The 22,128-nt window shown below is 48.4% G+C and overlaps 2 protein-coding genes across 2 annotated transcripts in view; one reads left to right on the top strand and one right to left on the bottom strand.

Annotated features, from left to right (window-relative positions):
• Positions 1 to 13: 13 nt before the first annotated feature.
• CD37 (CD37 molecule) lies at positions 14 to 6,925 on the bottom strand. Its single transcript, XM_049901792.1, has 8 exons — positions 6,722 to 6,925; positions 6,542 to 6,614; positions 5,156 to 5,280; positions 4,945 to 5,019; positions 4,053 to 4,157; positions 2,909 to 3,145; positions 1,815 to 1,898; positions 14 to 399 (listed from the first exon to the last, which is right to left on the bottom strand). The coding sequence occupies exons 1-8, from the start codon at positions 6,788 to 6,790 to the stop codon at positions 322 to 324; spliced, it is 846 nt and encodes a 281-aa protein (XP_049757749.1). The 5' UTR covers positions 6,791 to 6,925; the 3' UTR covers positions 14 to 321.
• Positions 4,082 to 22,128, top strand: part of LOC126085920 (orphan sodium- and chloride-dependent neurotransmitter transporter NTT5-like) — a 33,488-nt gene continuing 15,441 nt past the window's right edge. Inside the window, exon 1 of the mRNA XM_049901762.1 lies at positions 4,082 to 4,170. The gene's annotated coding sequence lies outside the window, so the exon portion shown is untranslated. The remainder of the gene's footprint in view (positions 4,171 to 22,128) is intronic.

Below are 22,128 nucleotides of genomic sequence, written 5' to 3'. Positions count from 1 at the left end.
TAGAATATAAAGCTATTTTACCAAAACGCAGGGAATTTATTTGGGGTTTGGGCGGAAAATAATCTTGCGGGGAGGTGGTAGGCCACCAGATGTGGCAAGGAACGAAGATTATCTTTGGGGACAGAAAGCTGGTGGTCAGAAGCCCCGTGAGAGAGGCCACAGCCTAGGGCAGGCAGACACCTGGGTCCCCAGGGGAATGAGGAGACGGAGGACTCAGTGCTTGTATATTGGGAATAAACAAGTATTTACAGCTCTCAGGGGAGTGCCCAGGACACCTGAAAGGGTCAGCGGGTGGGGCGGGGCTTTGAGACGGGGCTGGGCCTAGCGGTATTGATTGATCCGGTCGTAGACGTGGTCCAAGTTCCTGCACAGGAATATCGAGAGCGTCATGAAGGCGAGCTACAGAGAAAGGAGATGCGGTCAGAGAACTCGAGCGGGCGCCAGGGAGACTAGTCAGGGGGCTGAAGCCTGGGGAAGAGGCAGGGTTAGAAAAGAAGGCACTGGGCGAATTGGGCGGGGCGAAACTTGCAGGAAATTAGGGAGAGGGGAGGGGGGCGGGGCGGGGGGAGATTAGAACCGGGCTAAATTGTGAAAGGGAGAGGGAGGTATCAGAAAGGGCAGTTGTTTAGTCAATTCTGACTCCACGTGTGCAGAGCAGAACTGCTCCATAGGGTTTTCAAGGCTGTGGACCTGTCTTCTGAGGTGCCTCTGAGTGGGTTCAAACTGTCAACCTTTTGGTTAGTGGTTGAGCGCTGAACCGTTTGTGCCTCCCAGAGGAGCCTGAAAGGGACAGCTTTTGGGGAAATTAAGCCCAAAGAGAATGTGGTGCGGTTAAGAGTACCAAAGGCATGGGGCGGGCCTGGAAAGGGTGGGAGCTGGAGGTGGAACAGGTGGGGTGAGGTAATCTGGGAGCGGAGGGACTGCGGTATATAGCCTGGGGAGTGAGGTGGAGCAAGTGTGGAGCCACAGTTGTGCAAAGCGCCCTCCTTTATTCCAGATGCTCGTCTGCCTCCCCCTCGGCCTCCCCCTCTGCGCCTACGCTCCCCGTCTCGCGCTGCTCCTCGTCTTGGTCCCACAGCGGCCAGGGGCCCAGGGCCATAGGTAGCTTGCCCTGCGGGGCTTTGTCTCCCCAGTTGGGACAGGCACCCGCCATGCCCCAGCCACCCCACAGACTGCTGCTGCGTCCGCTGCTGCTTAGCATGCCACTGCGCCCGCCGCCGCCGTCAGCGCTCAGGCCGGGCCCGGGGCTCGAACCGTCGGTACCAGGCACCTGAGCCTGAGGTTCCCGATGGAGCGCGCTGCGTGGTAGCAGCAGGCTTAGCCCCACCACACTAACCTGCGGCGAAACAGGGTGGGGGACATAGCGGCCAATAGCAGGACCCTGGTACACCGAGTGGGGCCAATGGGATACGCGTCAAAGGGCGGGAACGCCTGCTTTCTGCTTTGGGCCAATAAGAGTTCACAGAGGCTAGATTTTTCCCTCCCATCCCGGAAACACTAGGGGCACAGTGGTTAAGAGTTATGGCTGTTCACCAAAAGGTTAGCAGTTCAAATCCACCAGGCGCTCCTTGGAAACTCTATGGAGCAGCTCTACTCTGTCGTATGGGGTCGCTATGAATCGGAATTGGCTGGACAGCAACAGGTTTTTGGTTTGGTTTGGTTCCTAACCCAGGTAGATCGGCGGAGGCGGTAGGATACACTGAAATTCCCTTTATGCATGTGCCGTTCCCCGTCAGTGGGAAAACACGCACAATTGGGGCAGGGCCATCTAGGGATTATGGGGCCAAGAGCAAATGGGGAAGGAGCAGCATTACCTCTAGCAGGCCGACGCCCAGACAAATGCCCACTATAGAGATGAGGTTGTTGTGCAGCCAGTTCTGGAGGCTCCGCTTACAGCCCTGTGGGTGTAGAGAACGGTTAAAGATAGGGCTCGTTATAGGACTCGCCATCTAGTCTAGTCCTCACTCCTTTATTTCAGGCCTGGACCTTGCCGTGCTGCGTCCCTAATTACCAGATCTTCCTAATCTGAGTTTCCGGGTGGTGCAGTCGGTGGGGTGCTAACTGAAAGGTTGAAGATTCAAGTCCACCCAGAGGCACCTTGGAAGAAAGGCCTGGCAACCTACTTCTGAAAAACCAGCCATTGAAAACCCTGTGGAGCACAGTTCTACTCTGGCCACACACTCCGGGGCAACTGGCTCTAGTTTCTTTGGTTCTGTGCCTCGGACTCACCTCTCCCAAGTTTTGCATCTCCCTAGATGTCAGCCCTGTTTGTGCAGTGATTAAGCGCTTGGCTGCTAACTGAAAGGTCAGTGGTTCAAACCCTCCAGGTGCTCCATGGGAGAAGGATGTTTCCCCACCCCAGCCTTTGGAGCCCTGGTGGCACAGTGGTTAAGAGCTTGGTTGCTAACCAAAAGGTCAGCATTTCAAATCCACCAGCTGCTTCTTGGAAGCCACATGGGGCAGTTCTACTGTGTCCTATAGGGTCGCTATGACCTGGAATCAACTGGACTGCAAAGGGTTTTAGATGTCATCATCCAGGTCCTGGAAACTCTGCTGGTATGGTGGTTAAGAGCTATGGCTGCTAACCAAAAAGTCGGCAGCTTGAATCCACCAGCTCCTTCTTGGAAATCATATAGGGCAGTTCCACTCAGTCCTATAGGGTTGCTGTGAGTTGGAATTAACTCAAAGGCAGTGGGTTTGGTTTGGCTTATGCAGGTCCTGCCCTTTCAGCCCTTGTCATTTCTTTAGCAGGCAGACCCTGCCCCTCCCTCTCATGCAGCCCCACCCCTCTTTTATACCACGCCCACCTCCCAAATGGCCCCGCCTTCTGGAGACTCCGCCCCTCTCCGGCAGCAGAGTCCCTCCCGCAGACCCCGCCTCAACGGAGCCGCTCCACACCCCTCCCCACCTCTCCGTAGATGTGGCTGTTCGCAGGTACCACGCATATGTCGGTATTGTGTCTGGGTCGCGCCAGCGGCCCCAGCCGGCTGAGCTGGGGAGAGAAGACCTTATCGAAGATGGCGGAGTCGTTGGTCGACGACGAGTTGTAGCAGGAGCAGGGGACGCGGGATTCCTCCGAATCGTTGCCTTTCAGGCTGAGGACCTGGAGCCAATCCTGCGGAGAGTTCCAGCCGCAGCAGCGCAGCTGGGAAAGAGACGCGAGTCAGAGGGGCTGGGTCTGGTGGGATGCAAGGGGACGGGGCGATGGGTGTAAGATCTTATCGGTGTAAGTGGTGGGTGCGGGGTTACGCGGGGAGCGGTGAGCTGGGGCGGGGACACCATGGGTGCAGGGGACATTAAGCGAACTTGGGGTTGAGAGAGACACAAGTCACATGGGGACCTGGGGCTGGGAGAGGAGCCGCAGAATCACGCTGTGGACGGGAAGTCGAATGGGTGATGCAGTCTAGCCTCAGGTAGGGGACAGGTGGATGGTAGGGCAGGGCCACTTGAGGAGAGTCTCGTCGAGGGCGGCTTCTTGCAGGCTTCTTCAGGGTAGGGGATAGGGCCTTGCCGGGGTTTGGGAATTAGGGGTGGGATCACGTTTGGGTCCTGGAGTTGGGGGATGGGCCCACGTGGGGCGGGTGTGGAGTCTGATTGAGTAAGGGGCCGGGCCGCATTGGGGCTACGGCAGGTTATTTACGCAGGATTGGGGCGGCATCGAGTGAGGCGGGGTTCAGGAGGTCACGTTAGGGTCCTGGGGGTGGGGAAGTCACGTTAGGATCCTGGGGCTGGGGCTGGGGGTGGAAGCGAGGCGGAGTTTCCTCGGTGTAGGGGACGGAGCCTGATCGAGGCAGAGAAGGGGCCAGTCCTGGTATGGGAGCCTGAGGGAGGGGGCCACATCAGGGCGAGGTTGTTATCTAGGCTTGAGGCCATGTGGGGTGATACAGGGATGGGGGGGGGTTACGTTAGAGTCCTGAGGCCGGGGGAGGGCGGAAGCGAGGCGGAGTCTCCTCGGTGTAGGGAGCCGAGTCTGGTGGAGGCGGGGGCGGGGCCGGTCAGGGCGTGGAGCTACTGGAGTGGTCCACCTCGAGGGTGTGCTGGGGCTCATGCACCTGGAACTGCACGTAATCCCAGCTCTCCTCGGCCGCCATCTCCTCCGGGTCGGCGCGGTAGTTTTGGATCGTCTTCAGCACCATTTCCTGCACCTTCCGCTCCAGCTGAGAGGCAGGGGTGAGGCCCGACCTTATCCCACCCCACCCCCGCCTCTCCGTTCACACCTGCCCCGCCCGCTCAAGCCCTTCCCGGCCTTCTCAGCCCCCGTGCATCTTGGCGTCTGCCTCGGTTCCCCTCTGAATGTCTCACTGCTCCTAAAAATCTTTCTGCCGGTTTCTCTCTGATTCTGTCACTATCTCTGTTGTTGTTAGTTGCCTTCCAGTGGATTCTGACTCATGGCGACTGCATGTGTGCAGAGTAGAACTGCTCTATAGGGTTTCAAAGGCTGTGACGTTTTGGGAACACGTGGCCAGGTCTTTTCTTCCGTGGAACCACTGGACGGGTTGGAACCACCAGCTTTTGGGTTAGCAGCCTGTCACAAACTGCTTACCCCACCCAGGCTCCTTTCATTATCTCTTTTCTAGTTTTTTTTTCATTATCTCTAGGGGTCATATTATTAGGTCTCTAACTTCCTGAGGACTTTCTGTTTCTCCAGATGTTTTTCTCTCATTTTTCTGTTTACTTCCCTTTGAATTCCAGTATCTTCTCTCTTCCTATGTCTCTCTCCCGCTGTGTTCCTGTTGGTTTGTCTTTCTTTGATTCTCTGTGTCTGTTTCTGCCTCTGTCTCTCTCTGTCAGTCTTTTTATCTGTCTATGTACCACTTTTTGTCTCTCTGTTCCTCTCTGCCTTCCTGTCTCTGTTATTTTTCTTTGTCCCTGTCAGCTCCTGTTTTTGTCTCCGTCTCTCTCCACCTCCTTCTGCACCACCACCAGCTGTCCAGTCCCACTTACCAGGGTCCTTTGTGTGGAGATAAGGATTCCCAGGGTGATCTGCGTGGCAAACAGGAGCAGCAACATCCCAAAATACTGGCGGGCAGAGTGGAGAGGTCAGGCTGCGGGGACTGCTGGTGTCCCTATTTGGGGCCACTTAGGGGCATGGTCCTGGGAATGGAGAGACCTATGGGAATGAGGTTCCAGGGAGGCCAAGGGGTGGGCCACTCACCAAACCCAGGAGACAGCGGAGCTCCTTGAGGGCGCCTACACAGCCTAAGAGGGCGAGGCCCATAGTGAGGATTCCTGAGACGGCCAGGGCCTTGGACCAGATCTGCAGGGATATGAAGGACAAACCTGGGGAGGCGAGGGGCAGTGATGGTGAGTCCAGGGGTACATGACTCCCAGATGCCCATGCCCCCACTCACACAGCCACCTAAGTAGGGAGCAGCATCCTGGGTCTTCTTTCTGGGCTCCTGGTCCCCCTGTCTCTGGGTCTCTGTACCCCCTCTCTCCGGATCTCTATCCTTCCCTCTCTGGATCTCTCTTCTCCTCTCTTTGGGCCTCTGTCCCCCTGTCCTTGGGTCTCTTTCCCCCTTCCTCTGGATCACTATCCCCCTTCCCTGGGTCTCTGTTCCCCTCTTTCTAGGTCTCTGCCCCCTCTCTGGATCTCTGTCCCTCTTTCCCCCTGAGTTTCTGTCCCCCTGTCTCTGGGTCTCTGTCCTTCTTTTCCCCTGAGTTTCTGTCCATCTCTCTGGCTGTCAGTCCTTCTTTCCTCCTTCTGCTCCTCCTCACCCCTAATAGTTCCAGCTCCATCACTTTTTCTGTGGCATTCAATTCGTCACTTAACCTCTCTGAGGCCTAGGGAATAATACCTGTTTCCTAGGGTTGTTTTGAGGGACAAATGTGTTCAATCCAGTCCTCAACACACGGTAAAAAACAAACAAACAAAAAAACACTGCCGTCAAGTTGATTCCAACTCATAACAACTGTATAGGATAGATTAGAACTGCCCCATAGGGTTTCCAAGGCTGTAATCTTCACAGAAGCAGACTGCCACATCTTTCTCCTGCATAGTAGCTGGTGGGTTCAAACCACTGACCTTTCATTTAGCAGCTAGTACTTAACCACTGTGCCACCAGGGCTCCTTAACACAGGGTAAATGCTTATTAAGTATGAGCTATTATGATTTTCATTATTACCGCATTATGATTTTCCTACAATTAGTATTATTTCTGCACTTCTACTTCTTTGGCTTTGTGACAACTGGCAAGTGACTTTCCTTCTGAGAACCTCAGGAGAGGGGAAGGATTGTGGGAGGATCTGATGGGTTCCGGCACCAGAACAGACACATAGGAAGTGCTGGAGAAATGACTGCTGTTATTACTGCTATAGTTGTTATGATCCATATGCACAACCCCATTTGCCAGAGGAAGACACTGAGGTTCAGAGAGCGGCGGCAGTGGTGGGCAGAGGAGTGCAGCCTGGGGCCTGCCTAGAGAGTTAGGCAACGTGGGACCCTTCCTGGGGTGACCCTCAGGAGGTCACTTGGCGGGGGGGAAGACAGGTCCATGGCTGTTCCAGAAAGGCCCTCCCAGACTGCCCCGGCCCCCCTCACCCACAAAGGACACAAAGCTGGTCTTGTCGATGAGAATCCAGATGCCGAAGCAGAAGATAAGGCTGCCTAGGACCTGGGGAGAGGAGATGAGAAGATGGTGGGTGGGCAGGGTGGAGGTGAGGTACAGGGGTGCTGTAGCAGGGGCTGGGGCCCAGGCTGGGTAGCCATGAGGGAACTCACAAAGAAGAAGAGGTTGAAAACGAAGAGGAAGTACTTGACGAGGCTGAGGCAGCTGTTCTGAGCCGACATCTTCTCCTAGAGGAGGGAGAGACCAACACAAGGGACACGACAGAAAGGTGTTGGCTGTGGGGGGCAGACAGGGTGAAAGACAGAGGCCGAGTCTGAAAAAGAGACAGGGGAGGCTGAGAGGGAGCGAGAGAAAGGAAGAACACCAAGAAAGAGGAAGTTCCAGGGTTGGGCCCCACCCCCTCCTTCCTCACAAGCAGTGACTCTCTCTCCCTGTCTGTATCTTTGTCCCTGGCCCCTCACCTAGGCCACTGCAACACACACGCCAGTACCTGCGGGGCCTTGGCATTGGTGGGCAGCAAGGACCCAGGAGGCAGCTCCTGCCAGGTCTCCATGGCTCAGCCTGGGGCATTCCAGGTCTACCTGCACTTGCCTACTCTGGTCACTGGGACCCCAGGGCTGGCCCTGGACAGCAGTCGACCTCACAGACACTCTGACCTCATGGCCTGCTAAGCTCTGCCATTTCTGCTTCCAGCTCTGTTCCCCTACCTGGCCTGGCCCCGGGTCCCTGTCCCCCACCTCTGTGTCTCTGTCCCCTCTCTCTGCATCTCTGTCCACCTCTTTCTCTGGGTCTCCATCCCCCACCCTCCTGGGTCTCTGTCCCTCTCTCCCTCTGGGTCTTTGTCCCCCTTTTTCTGATCTGTCCCCCTCTCTTTCTGGGTCTCTGTCCCCTCCCGGGTCTGTGTCCCCTTCTCTCTCTGGGTCTCTGTCCCCCCTTTTCTGATCTCTGTCCCCCCCAAGTCTTTGTTCCCCTTTATCTCTGTCTCTTTCCCCCTCTTTCTGGGTCTCTGGGCCCCTGACCCCCCAGGTCTCTATGTTTCTCCCTCTGTGTCTCTGTCCCCCTTTCTCTGAGTCTCTGTCCCCTCTCTCTGTATGTCTTTCCCTCTGTGTCTCTGTCCCCCTCTTTCTGGGACTCTGACCCTCTGAATCTGTCTCCCTCTCTCTGGGGCTCTGTCTCCCCCTCCCCCATTTTTGCCCCTCTTTCTGAGTCTCAGTGCTGTATCAAGGTGTTCCCACGTGCTGGGGCTGAGGTGGACATCTTGGGGAAGTGAAAGTGCTGTAGGTGGGAAGTGGGAAGGTCCCTGGGGGTGGAGGGTATCTGGGCAGTAACTGCACACCCAGCGGAAGCTGAGCCCCCAGCAGCACTTCCTGTCTCTGCCCTGTGGGGCTACATCCTACTTATCTATAAGATTCAGCTCAAGTACCCTCTACTCCGGGAAGGTCTCTCCACCCTCTGCCTCGGGCTATAAGGTGCCAGGATTGAGCCTGAGACCTTGGCAGTTAGATCTGGGTCTTCAGTACCTGATTCTTTTTAGGCCAGACCTGTGTACCCAGCAGCTTCTAAAGTCTCTCCTGATGTCCACTACAGGTACACCATTCTTGCCAAATCTCAAATTCCTCACAGATTCCCAACTTCAGGGACGTTCCCACTATCTAGTCGTCTGCCCAGACCTTGGGAAATCCTAGGAAACTGGCCTCTCTCAGAGACCCAGCGCCCCACCCTCTTCTGGGAAATCTCATCCACTATCTAAATCTGTCTTCTGAGCTCTAGTCTTGTGCAGTCAATTGTCCCCTGGATGCTCCCCCCACCCCCCACTGGGACCCCCAAACTCACTCCCTCTTCTGGTTTTTTTCATGTGGGGCAGCCCCACGGTCTAACCAGTCACTGGGCCAGATACCCAGATGATGTCTTGGTTCCCTTTCTCCTCCCCTTTCCCCACCACCTATCTGAGCCCCCATTGCTGTCTGTCTTGGGCTGAGTTCTCTAGAGAAGCAAAACCAATAAAGCCGTATATACTAGAGAGAGATTTATATCAAGGAAATGGCTCATCGTGTTGTAGAGGCTGGAAAGCCCCAGGTCCATGGGTCAGACTGGAGGCTTCTCCTGACTCATGTAGCTGCAGGGGCAGGTGAACCTAAGATCAGCAGGTTGGACAGCAGGGCTCTGGCTCACAGGCTGCAGAGACAGATGAATCCCAAGATTGTCAGGCCAGACAGCAGGTAAGCAGCTAGCTCAAGTCCCAAGAACTGGAGGTCAGAGGAACAGGAGCTGGCTGCAGGATCCAGAGCGAGCAAAAGCCTACAAGCCTTGCTAGAAAGTCCACTGTCTTAGTTATTTAGTAATGCTGTAACAGAAATACCACAAGTAGATGGCTTTAACAAAGAGAAATTAATTTTCTCACAGTCTAGTAGTCCAAATTCAGGGCATCAGCTCCAGGGGAAGGTTTTCTGTCTCTTGGCATTGGTGGGCAGCAAAGACACAGGAGGCAGCTCCTGCCAGGTCTCCATGGAGGAAGGTCCTTGTCATCAATCTTTCCCTGGACTAGGAGCTTCTCTGGGCAGGAACCCTGGGTCCAAAGGATGCACTGTGCTCCTGGCACTGCTTTCTTGGTGGTGTGAGGTCCCCCCAACTCTCTGATAGCTTCCCTTTTATCTCTTGTAAGATAAAAGGTGGTGCAGGCCACACCCCAGGGAAACTTTCTTTGCATTGGATCAGGGATGTGACCTGAGCAAGGGTGTTACATCCCACCCTAATCCTCTTTAACCATGGACTGCGATTATGATTTATAACACATGAAAATCACAAAATGGAGACAAGCACACAGTACTGAGAATCATGGCCTAACCAAGCTGACACGTATTTTGGGGGGAACACGATTCAATCCATGACATTCCACCCTTTGGCCCCCCAAAATTCATGTCCTTGCCACATAAAACATATTCACCCCAGCAAAAGTCTTAAATCAACTCCAAGTCCAAAATCCAAAAATTTCTCTTCATCTGTGAAATCTAGAATACAAGTTATCTGCTTCCAAAGTACAATAGCAAAACCGGCACATTTCCATTACAAATGGGAGAAATTGAAGGGAAAAAAGGCATAACAGGCACCAAGCAAGTTAGCAGAACACATTACATTAGCCTTCAAGGCTCTGATAATAATCCTTTCTTCTCTGAGACTGCTTACACAATGGCCCTGCCCTCCAGACGGTACGTATTGGCCACACTCTCTGGGTTCTGAATGGAGGCCCCTCAGCACTGGGCTTCAGCTCCACATTCCAGTCCCACTGGGATGGTAACTCTGCTCCCTCAGCTTTAGGCGCATCATTCTGCTAGTCCATCTGAGTGGTGACTCCACCCTTAGAAACACCAGAGGCCATGACTCTACCCTTTGAAACCCCAGAGGTTGTAGCCATATCTTTTCAGACTGAGGCAGCTTGGCTTCCTGTGTTCCTTGTCTCTTCAGCTTCTGCTTCCTGTTTCCTTGGCCTCTTGGCCCCCGGGCCTCATACCTACATCTGCCTTGCTGGGGCGAGTGTTCCAAAGCTATGTAGCTCCACCAATAACTTCGGCTGGGAGGCACTCAGCTCTCTTGCTCCATGGGTTGGCAAGCTTAGCTCCACCGTTAAGTGCCCGGAGGCACCCCACTCCGCCAGGAAGCTTTTTGCACACAGGCACTCAGCTCTCTAGCTCTGTGGGTTGGCTCTAGCAGTGTCTGGCGCTGGTCTCCTGGTTCTGTTGCTACCAGTTTGCTGCTGCTGCCAGTCCTCTGATGCTATTTCTCACCATCTGCCCCTTCTCCGATGTTAACAGCTCTCCTCACTTCCTTCTGAGTCTTCTGTCCATTCACAGTTTCAAAGCTGCTTCCATATTTTAGGTATCTGTTAGAGCAGCATCCCACTCTCTCAGTACCAAATTCTGTCTTGGTTATCTAGTGCTGCTGTAACAGAAATACCACAAGAGGATGGCTTTAACAAAGAGAAATTAATTTATTTTTGACTTGTAAAATAAAAGGTGGTGCAGGCCACACCCCAGGGAAACTCCCTTTATATTGGACCAGGGATGTGACCTGAGCAAGGATGTTACATCCCACCCTCATCCTCTTTAACCACAGGCAGAGATTATGATTTATAACACATAGGAAAATCACAAAATGGAGGACAATACTGGGAATCATGGCCTAACCAAATTGACACATATTTTTTCAGGACACAATACAATCCATGGCATCCACCTATATTGGATGCAGACCACAACCCCAAGAAAACTCCCTTTCAACTGATTGGCTACTCATGGGAGTTCCCATCATGGAGGTGATCACATATCAAATCTCATCATGGAGGTGATTACATCATTATACAACTGCCAAACTACATCGTAACTGCCAAACCACTGAGAATTATCACCCAGCCAAGATGACACACAACCTCAACCATCACACTGCGGGATTGATTCCTACTCCGGCAACCCTATAGGACAAAGTAGAATTGCCCCATAATGTTTCCAAGGCTGTAATCTTTATGGGAGCAGATTGCCTGGTCTTTTCTCCCACGGAGCTGCTGGTGTGTTTGAACCGCTGACCTTTGGAATTGAGTACTTTAACCATTGCACCACCGGGGCTGCTTTCGTCAGTGCTCAAGCCCTGTCTTTCCTGTGCCCTGATTCTCTACTTGGTCCCCTCCTCTCTGTCCTTCATGGCTCAGGACTCATCCTCTTATACCTCAACCCTCACCACAGCCTCCTGCCCTCTAGTCTCTCCCTGCAGCCCATCCCTAACATGTCCCAGAAGGATCTTTTTGAAATCCTGACCTGGGTCATATAGTCCTAGGTCCAAAGCCCAGTTTGGATACTGTTAGGGATTGAATCGTGCCCCCCCAAAATGTATGTTAACTTGGCTAGGCCATGGTTCCCAGTATTGTGTTGTCGTCCACCATTTTGTGATCTGATGTGATTTTCCTATTTGTTGTAAATCCTACCTCCGTGATGTTAATGAGGCAGGACTCAATCTACAGGATTAAGTTGTATCTTGAGTTAATCTCTTTTGAGATATAAAAGAGAGAATGCAGCAGAAAAGAGAAGGGACCTCCTACCATGGATAAAGCAGAGCCTGGAGTAGAGCACTTCCTCTGGGACCCAGAGTCCCTGCGCTGAGATGCTCCTAGACCAGGGGAAGACTGATAACAAGGACTTTCCCCCAGAACCAACAGAAAAAGAGAGACTTCACCTGGAGCTGGTGCCCTGTATTTGGACTTTAAGCCTCCTAAACTGTGAGGCAATAAAGTTCCCTTTGTTAATTTCTGTTATAGCAGCACTAGATAACTAAGACAGATACTGACTCCAGTCTTTGACCTTAGAAAAGGAAATAGACAACTAAATTCTTAACACCACCCAGCCCCGTCCTACTTCCTTAGCTTCCACTTTTGTTTAAAAATTGTTGTAAAAAGATATATAATAACATTTGCCAGGTCAGCATTTTTCAGGTGTACAATTTAGTGACATCAATTACATGAATCATGTTGTGCAACCATTTTCATAATTGTTGCTATATTTCCCATCACCATCAACAGAAACTCATTGTTTCCTAAACAATGACCACTCCCTTCCTTCTTACTCCTGCCCGTGGTAACCACTAATAAACTTTGGTCCCTAAACATTGGCCTATTCTTGTTATTTCATATAAGTGAGATCATACAATATTTATTCTTTTGTGGTTGACTTGTTTCACTCAGCATACTGTTATCAAGGTTTTTCCATGTTGTAGCATGTATCAGGACTTCATTTCTGTTTATGGCTGAGTAATATTCCATTGTATGTATATACCACGTTTTGTCTACCCATTCATCCATTGATGGGCATTTAGGTTGTTTCCATACTCATTGTGAATAATGGCTCAGCTTCCACTTCTAAACCATCACAAACTCCTCTATGTTCTACCACTAAAATACATTTCAAATCCATCCACTTTTCTCCAACTCTAAAGCTTCCATCATAATCCAAGCTGCCATTATTTTCCATAAAAGTAATTACAGCTGCCTCCTGGCTGATCTCTCTTTTTCTACCCTCTGATCCCTTCCTCAGAGATGTGTACGCAAGTAACTGGATGTCCAAGAGTAGGTGGCAAAGATTTGTTAGATGCTCATCAATCTGGTTTCCTCTTTCCCAGACACACAGCAAGACTACACGTCCCAGGTGTTATGAATTGAATTATATCCCCCCCAAATATGTGCTGTAAATCCTAACCTCTGCCAGTGGTTTTAATCCCATTTGGGAATGGCTTGTCTTTTTTATGTTAATGAGGCAGGATTAATGAGAGAGATGGGGTAAAATAGATGTCAAGATACATGGAGATCTCCAAGGAACCAGGAAGCAGAAACTGAAGAGACAGGGCCTTTCCTCAAGCGCCAACAGAGAAAGAGAGCCTTCCCCTAGAGCCAGCACCCTGAATTTGGACTTGTAACCTTCTAAACTGTGGGAAAATAAATGTCTGTTTGTTAAAGCCACCGACTTGTGTTATTTCTATTATAGCAGTACCAAATAAATAAGACACCAGGCTTCCTTTCATTGAAGTTGGGGCCACATGACTGGTCTTGGACCAATGGAGTGACTGCAGAAATGATGTAAGCCTCACCCTTTCTCTTGCCCTTCCCTTATTGGCTTTGTCCCCCATCTCTTCTTAGAGGAGAGCCTTTCAGACTTTATGTAAGTAACACCTATTCCATTAAGCTGCAGAGATTTTAGGGTCGTTACAGCAGGTAGCTTTACTAATCCTGACTACTACAGGTAGAATACTTGTGACTGCCTTTTGGATGATTTTTCAGAAGCCAGCACCAAAATTCAGATCAGTGCTTTTTAATTTTCCTTTAGTAGTTTTGAATGTGTAAAATTATTATTATTTTTAACTTTTTAAGCTCCTTCCCCCACTCTTTAGTCATGCTATTATCTTTACCAGGGACATCCTCTCTTCACTGTGGGGCTACATCCTACTTATCTCTAAGATTCAGCTCAAGCACCCTCTCGGTCTCAAGACCTCTTGAGGTCTCTCCACCCTCTGCCCCTCGCCTTCTTCTCAGGACTTACTATTTCCTCTCATGGCGCTCTGTTGTGTCTTTTCACATTTCATAGAGAAAGGGTGAGGCTTATACATTTTATTTGGAAGTGACATAATTTCTGCATGCACCCCATTGGTCCAAGACCAGTCACAGGCCCCAACCTCACTGCAGGGAAACCCGGGAAATGTAACTTAGAATGATCTGTTTATGTGCCGCACTAGCCTGTGAACTCCTTGAAGACAGAGATCATGTCTTATTAATCATTTTTTTCTTTCCTCCAGCACTAAGCATATCTCCTAACCCATGTGGTTTCTCCATGATTTGTTGAATACTGTATTTGTTGAATACAGTAATGTTAATGAAACAAAAATGTACAGTTTAACGAATATCAGAAGACAAATACCCATGTAGTTACCACCAAGATCAACCTTACCATTAGTCCAGAAACCTACCTTTTACCTCCTCCCAAATCGCTAGCCCTTTCGTCCTCTAGAAGGTAACCACTATCCTGACTTACAGCACTATAGTTTGGCATGACCTATTTTTTTTTAACTTTATTTAAATGGAATCATTCAGTATGTATTTTCTTGTTCAGCATTGTGTTTGTGAGATTCATCAATAGAATAACAATAGCTTTTGTATCTCACCACTGTATAGTATTCTATTGTCTGAATATACCACAATTTATCCATTTAACTGTTGATGGACAATTGGATTGTTTCCAGTTTTTGGCTATTACATGTAACATGACTACAAATGCTCTCCTATGTATCTTTTGTTGAACGTAAGCACTTGTTTCTTTGGGGGCTATGTCCAGGAGCAGAATATTTGGTTCACACACAGGATAGGCATTTGTTCACCGTCAGTGGATGCAGCCAGCAGTTTTTTGAAGTGGCTATATCAGTTTACATTCTCACTGTTATTGTTGTTAGGTGCCGTCGAGTTGGTTCTGATCGTAGCTATCCTATGTACAACAGAATGAAATACTGCCCGGTCCTGTGCCATCCTCACAATCATTGTTATAGTTGAGCCCACTGTTGCAGCCACTGTGTCAACCCACCTCATTGAAGGTCTTCTGCTTTTTTTGCTGACCCTCTACCAAGCATGACGGCCTTCTCCAGGGCCTGGTCCCTCCTGATAACATGTCGAAAGTATGTGAGGCATAGTCTCGCCATCCTTGCTTCTAAGGAACATTTTGGTTGTATTTTTCCCAAGACAGATTTGTTTGTTCTTTTATAGTCCATGGTATATTCAATATTTTTCACCAACACCATAATTCAAAGGCATCAGTTCTTCTTCAGTCTTTTCTTATCCATTGTCCAGCTACTCATCTGGTCTTAGGTCATTAGTGTTCAACACATCAAATCTATTCTTTAGATGGTCTCTAAATTCAGGTGGGATATAATCAAGGTCATACTTTGGCTCTTGTGGACTTATTCTAATTTTCTTCAGCTTCCACTTGAACTTGCAGATGAGCAATTGATGGTCTGGTTCGAAGTCAGCCTTTGGCATTGTTCTGACTGATAATATTGAGTTTTTCCATCTTCTTCCACAGATGTAGTCGATTTGATTCCTGTGTATTCTGCTTGTCAAGGTCCATGTGTATAGTTGCTGTTTATGTTGGTGGAAAAAGGTATTTGCAATGAAGAAGTCGTTGGTCTTGCAAAATTCAATCATGCGATCTCTGGCTTCATTTGTATCACCAAGGCCAAGGCCATATTTTCCAACTACCGATCCTTCTTCTTTGTTTCCAACTTTTGCATTCTAATCACCAGTGATTATCAATGCATCTTATAGATATACAAACTTTATATCTATCTATCTATCTATGAATCATCTACCTGTCTATCTATCTGCAACTACAGTAGATTTCTGAGACCTCTGTGAAGGCAAGGTGCCTGTCTACCTTGTTGGATGCATATTTGTGTGGTCTAGTACTGGCCCTGGTGGTGCAGTGGTTAAGAGCTCAGCTGCTAACCAAAAGGTGGGCAGTTCAAATCCACCAGCTGCTCCTTGGAAACCCTATGGGGCAGTTTTCCTCTGTCGTATAGGGTCGCTACGTGTCAGAATCGCTTGGACGGCAACGGGTTTAAGGGATCCTCATGTAAGTGTCAAAGGTTTGAAGGCAAGAAAGAATGTGTCAGAAGATCAAGCCTTCCACCTCTTTCCCACAGAGGGTTAGCGATGGGGGTGGTGAAGGGGGCAATAAGGGGTACCCCCTTCCCCCTCAAGTCCAAGGGGGTGCCAGAGAGATGCAGAATGAATGACATTCTGAGGCGCCACAAATACGAAAGACACCTGACTAAGGCAGCCTGACAAGAGGGGAGAAGGCGTTTCTGCTGATGCATCCCCGCTTTCAATGGGTATTCTTCTTGAAATTGGAGGGGGTGGGCGCAATTTAGAGACTGCGCCTGGGCGCTCCTTACCCTGGCTATACCTCTCCTTCCCCACCCTCATCTCGCTAGGGAGAGCGCAAGCAAAGCCCAGGCGCCTGACCATCGCCTTTGCTTAGAACTTGTACGAAGTGAGAGAGGGCTGAGGAGAAAGTGGAGCATTAAAATGGTCAGAAAGGGGCAGAGGGGAGCAATGGCGCATGCACAGCAGGGTATAGTGGAGCCAGTCTATGTCTACGTGGGGGAGGGCAAAAACAAAAAAACCCAAACCAAACCCGTTGTTGTCAGTCCATTTCGACTCAGCGACCCTATAGGACAGCAGAACTGCCCCATAGGGTTTGCAATGAGCTTCTGGTGTAGTCCAACTGCTGACCTTTTGGGTTCCAGCCAGACTCTTTACTACTACACCACCAGGGCTTCTTGCGGGGGAGGGTCAGGAGGGGGAATCGCTCGCTGGTCAGTAGAGCGCGCGCGAGAGAAGCAGCAGCGCATGCGCGAAGAAATGGCGGGAAAGGAGGAGCGCGAGGCGGGGCAGGGCGAGGAGCGCCGCTGGCGTCCCGCGAGGCCTGAAGGGGCCCGAGAAGGTTGGTAGGCTTCGCGGCTGAGGCTTCTTCACCGACCTTTTCGCTCGACTGACCTGATTGAAGAGCCCTGTAAGGGCCTCGAGTCCAGGGTAGCTGTGACTCTGAGGAGCCCAGAGTGTTAATAAATCTGGGGTATGTGAGGCTGGGCGGCATACCGGGAAGCCCGAGGCTTCAGGCCGCCAGTGCCGTGGAGCTGAGGGATCAAATAGGTCTTCGGGGTCCTTCCGGTTTTTTGCTTTAGGATCCTGGAAACTGGCTCCAGTCCCTTCATCCACCGAATCTGACTTTGAACAAGTCTGTCAGCCCGGCTCTCACAGGGACCCAGCCTTCAGCCCCTGCCGTTGGGGAAAGCAGGCGTTAGCTCCCTGTCGGCGGGGACTCCTCTCCAGCCTTTTAGGGACGGCTGTGCCCGGTCCTGGAGGATCTGGACCCCAGTTCCAGGGAAGGAGGTAAATAGAGACGTGCCCCAGGTAATGTGAGGTTGTGGGGTTCTCAGGGTGGGCCCCACCAGCACTCCTAGCCTGGGAGGAAGGCTCTAAGGGCTTCCAGGGCCTTTGTAGGAATCAGAGGTGGCCACTTTGCAGAATCTATTTGCCAAAACTCAGATCTAACAACAAAGGATCAGATTTATCACTTCACCGGAAAAGTTGTTTGAAGGAGTATTCCTGAATGTGCTCATGAAAGGTGACTATATTTTTCATGAATACAATTTCCGTTTTTTTAGTGGAACAGAGTCAGGGTCAGTGTTCAGTATGAGAATCAGCGAAGTATTCTTTTTTATTTTGAGGTATGCTACTGCTCAGTGGCTGACAAGATATCCAGTAGTAATGAAGATTTGTGCTTCTTACATAAGGTGACAACTATTAGACATATGTCTCAGCTTCCTCAATGTGGTTAACTCTTGAACAAATTGAATATAGAAACCCTAGAGGCGTTGTGGTTAAGTCCTATGGCTGTGACCAAAAGGTCAGCAGTTCAAATCCACCAGGCGCTCCTTGGAAACTCTACGGGGCAGTTCTACTCTGTCCTATAGGGTCACTATGAGTTTGGTTTTGGGTTTTTTTTATCTATCATCTGCAGTCTATTTGATTTGTACTCACAGTGACCTTATGTAACAGAGTAGAGCTACTCATTTGGCTTCCCAGGCTGTAGCCTTTATGAGAGCAGATGGCCAGGTCTTTTCTTCTGTGGAGTACCTGGTAAATTCAGACATTTCGATTAGCAGACGATTGTGCCACCAGGGCTCCTATATATACGTGTATAGGTATGTTGTTGTTAGGTGCTGTTGAGTCGGTTCCAACTCACAGTGAATCTATGTACAACAGAACGAAACCCTGCCCCGTCTTGTGCCATTCTCACAAACGTTGCCATGTTTGAGCCCAGTGTTGCAGCCACTGTGTCAATGTATCTCTTTAAGGGTCCTCTTTTTGATTGATCCTCTACTTTACCAAGCATGATGTCCTTCTCCAGAGACTGGTCCCTCCTGATAACATGTCCAGAGCACGTGAGATGAAGTCTCACCGTGCTCCCGTCTAAGGAGCATTCTGGCTGTACTTCTACCAAGACAGATTTGTTCGTTCCTTTGGCAGTCCATAGTATATTCAGTATTCTTTGCCAACATCATTCTTCTTTGATTTTCCTTATTCGTTGTCCAGCTTTCACATGCATGTGAGGTGATTGAAAACACAATGGCTTGGGTCAGGTGCATCTTAGTCCTCAAAGTGACATCTTTGCTTTTCAACACTTTAAAATAGGCGTTTTGCAGCAGATTTGCCCAGTGCAATAGGTTGTTTGATTTCTTGACTGCTGCTTCCATGGGCATTGATTGTGGATCCAAGTAAAATGAAATCCTTTACAACTTCAATATTTTCTCCATTCAGGATGTTGCCTATTTGTCCAGCTGTGAGGATTTGTGTTTTTGCATTGAGATGTAATCCATACTGAAGGCTGTGGTCTTTTATCTTTATCAGTAAGTGTTTGAAATCCTCTTCACTTTCAGCAAGCAAGGTTGAGTCATCTGCATATCCACCCATCCTGATGCTATATTCTTCTTCATATAGTATAGCTTCTCGGATTACTTGCTTAGCATACAGATTGAAAAGTATGGTGAAAGGATACAACACTGACACACCTCTTTTCTGATTTTAAACCACGCAGTGTCCCCTTGTTCTGTTCGAACGACAGCCTTTTGGTCTGTGTATAAGTTCTGCATGAGTGCATGATCCACCCAGTTGAGTGCCTTTGCATAATCAATAAAACACAGGTAAACATCTGTCATGGATTGAATTGTGTCCTCCCAAAATATCTGTCTATTTAGCTGGGCCATGATTCTCAGTATTGCGTGATTGTCCACCATGTTATGTGATTGTCCACCATTTAATGTACTTTTCCTATATGTTGTAAGTCCTATCACTATGATGTAGTAAGATGGATTAGTGACAGTTATATCGATGAAGTCTACAAGATTTGGTAGTGTCTTAAGCCAATATCTTTTGAGATATAAAAGAGAGAAGCAAACAGAGGGACAGGGGACCTCATACCACCAAGAAAGCAGTGCTGGGAGCACAGCGCATTTTTTGGACCTGAGGTTCCTGCGCTGAGATGCTTCCAGACCAAGTCAAGATTGATGACAAGGACTTTCCTTCAGAGCCAACGGAGAGAGAAAGCCTTCCCCTGGACCCAGCACCCTGAATTCAGACTTCTAGCCTACTGGACTGTAAGAGAATAAACTTCTCTTTGTCAAAGCCATTTACTTTTGGTATTTCTGTTATAGCAGCACTATATGACTAAGACAGCATCTTTCTGGTATTCTCTCCTTTCAGCCAGGATCCATCCTATATCTGCAATGATGTCCCTAGTTCCACATCCTCTTCTGAATCTGGCCTAAACCTCTGACAGTTCTCTGTAGATGTACTGCTGCAATTGTTTTTGAATGATCTTCAGCAAAATTTTACTTAAGCGTGATATTAATGATGTTGTTTGATTATTTCCATATTCTGTTGGATCACTTTTCTTTGGAATGGGCACAAATATGGATCTCTTCCAGTTGGTTGGCCAGGTAGCTGTCTTCCAGATTTCTTGGCATTGACGAGTGAGCACCTCCAGCTCAGTATCTGTTTGTTGAAACATCTCAATCAGTATTCCATCAATTCCTGGAGTCGTGTTTTTCTCTAATGCCTTCAGTGCAGCTTGGACTTCTTCCTTAAGTACTATCGGTTCTTGATCATATGTTATCTCCTGAAATGGTTGGATGTCAACCAATTCTTTTGGGTACAGCGACTTTGTATATTCCTTCCATTTTCTTTTGATGCTTTGTGCACCATTCAATATTTTGCCCATAGAATCCTTCAGAATTGCAACTCGAGGCTTGAATTTTTTTTCAGTTCTTTCAGCTTGAGAAATGTCAAGTGTGTTCTTCCCTTTTGGTTTTCTAACTCTAGATCTTTGCACATTTCATTATAATACTTTACTTTGTCTTCTCAAGCCGCCCTTTGAAATCTTCTGTTCTGCTCTTTTACTTCATTATTCTTCCATTTGCTTTACCTACTCTGTGTTCCAAAGCAACTTTCAGAGTCTCTTCTGACATCCATTTTGGTCTTTCTTTCCTGTCTTTTTAATGACCTTTTGCTTTCTTCATGTATGATGTCCTTGCACAACTTGTCTGGTCTTAAGTCATTAGTGTTCAGTGCATCAAATCTAGTCTTGAGATGGTCTCCATATTCAGGTGGGATATCCTCAAAGTCATATTTTGGTTCTTTAAGATTTGCTTTAATTTTCTTCAGCTTTAGCTTGAACTTTCATATGAACAACTGATGGTGTTTCACAGTTGGCCCCTGGCCTTACTCTGACTGATGATATTGAGCTTTTCCTTCACAGATTTGATTCCTGTGTTTTTCATCTTGTGAGGTCCACGTGTATAGTTGCTGTTTATGTTGTTGCAAAAAGGTATTTGCAATGAATAAGTCGTTGGTCTTGAAGAATTCTGTTATGTGATCTCCTGCGTCATTTCTATTACCGAGGCCATATTTTCCAAGTACAGAGCCTTCTTTGTTTCCAGCTTTTGCATTCCTATCACTAGTATTTTTCAATGCATCTTGATTGCATGTTTGATCAATTTCAGACTGCAGAAGTTGGCAAAAATAGTCAATTTCCTTATCTTTGGCTTTAGTGGTTGTTTTGTAAATTTAAATAGTAGTTGCATTAATTGGTTTTTCTTGTAGGTGTAAGGATATTATCCTATCACTGACATCGTTGTACTTCAGGATAAATCTTGAAATATTTTTGACTATGAATGAGATGCCATTCCTCTTCAATTTGTTATTCCTGGCATAGCTGACCATATGATTGTCTGATTTAAAATGCCTAATACTAGTCCATTTCAGCTCACTGTTGCTAATGTTGCTAGGTACCGTTGAGTTGGTTCCGACTCATAGTGACCCTGTGTACAACAGAACGAAACGCTGCCCAATCCTGTTCCATCCTCGTGATCATTGTTACCCTTGAGCCCATTGTTACATCCACCGTGTCAGTTTGTCTCATTGAGGGTCTTTGTTTTTTTTGCTGACCTTCTACTTTACCAAGCAAGATGTTCTTCTCCAGGGACTGGTCCATCCTGATAACATGCCCAAAGTGTGTGAGAAGAAGTCTCGTCATCCTCACTTCTGAGGAGCATTTTGGCTGTACTTTTTCCAAGGCAGATTTGTTTGTTCTTTTGGCAGTCCATGGTATATTCCGTATTCTTCACCAACACCACAACTCAAAGGTGTCAGCTTTTCTTCTGTCTTACTTATTCATTGTCCAGCTTTTGCATGCATGTGAAGTGATTGAAAACACTGTGGCTTGGATCAGACACACCTAGTCCTTAAAGTGACATCTTTGCTTTTTAATACTTTAAAGAGGTCTTTTGTAGCAGATTTGCCCAATGCAATGCATCATTTGATTTCTTGACTACTGCTTCCATGAGTTTTGATTGTGAATCCAAGTAAAATGAAATCCTTGACAACGTCAATCTTTTCTCCGATAATCATGATGTTGCTTATTAGTCCAGCTGTGAGGATTTTTTTTTTTTTTATGTTGAGGTGTAATCTATACTGAAGGCTGTAGTCTTTGATCTTCATCAGTAAGTGCTTCAAGTCCTCTTCACTTTCAGAAAGCAAAGTTGTGTCATCTACATAACAAAGATGGTTAATGAGTCTTTCTCCAGTCTTGATGCCGCGTTCTTCTTCATGTAGTCCAGCTTCTCAGATTATTTGCTCAGCATACAGATTGAATAAGTATGGTTAAAAGATACAGCCCTGACCTACACCTTTCCTGACTAAATCATGCAGTATCCCCCTGTTCTGTTCGAATGACTGCCTCTTCATTGCGTATGTACAGGTTCCTCACGAGCACAATTAAGTGTTCTGGAATTCCCATTCTTCACAATGTTATCTATAATTTGTTATGATCCACACAGTCAAATGCCTTTGCATAATCAATGAAACACAGGTAAACATCCTTCTGGTATTCTTTCAGCCAGGATCCATCTGACATCAGCA

The sequence above is a fragment of the Elephas maximus genome, chromosome 11 (assembly GCF_024166365.1).
Source record: "Elephas maximus indicus isolate mEleMax1 chromosome 11, mEleMax1 primary haplotype, whole genome shotgun sequence".
In the NCBI taxonomy this organism is placed as follows: domain Eukaryota; kingdom Metazoa; phylum Chordata; class Mammalia; order Proboscidea; family Elephantidae; genus Elephas; species Elephas maximus.
This window is presented reverse-complemented; position numbering and strand designations above follow the sequence as displayed.

Excerpts from the sequence above, each read along its gene's own strand:
- CD37 (XM_049901792.1), bottom strand. The coding sequence starts at position 6,790 with ATGTCGGCTCAGAACAGCTGCCTCAGCCTCGTCAAGTACTTCCTCTTC. Across the intron at positions 5,281-6,541 it reads CAGCTTTGTGTCCTTTGTGG|GTTTGTCCTTCATATCCCTG; the intron begins GTGAGGGGGGCC and ends TCGCCTCCCCAG. Across the intron at positions 4,158-4,944 it reads TCTCCACACAAAGGACCCTG|CTGGAGCGGAAGGTGCAGGA; the intron begins GTAAGTGGGACT and ends CCTGCCTCTCAG.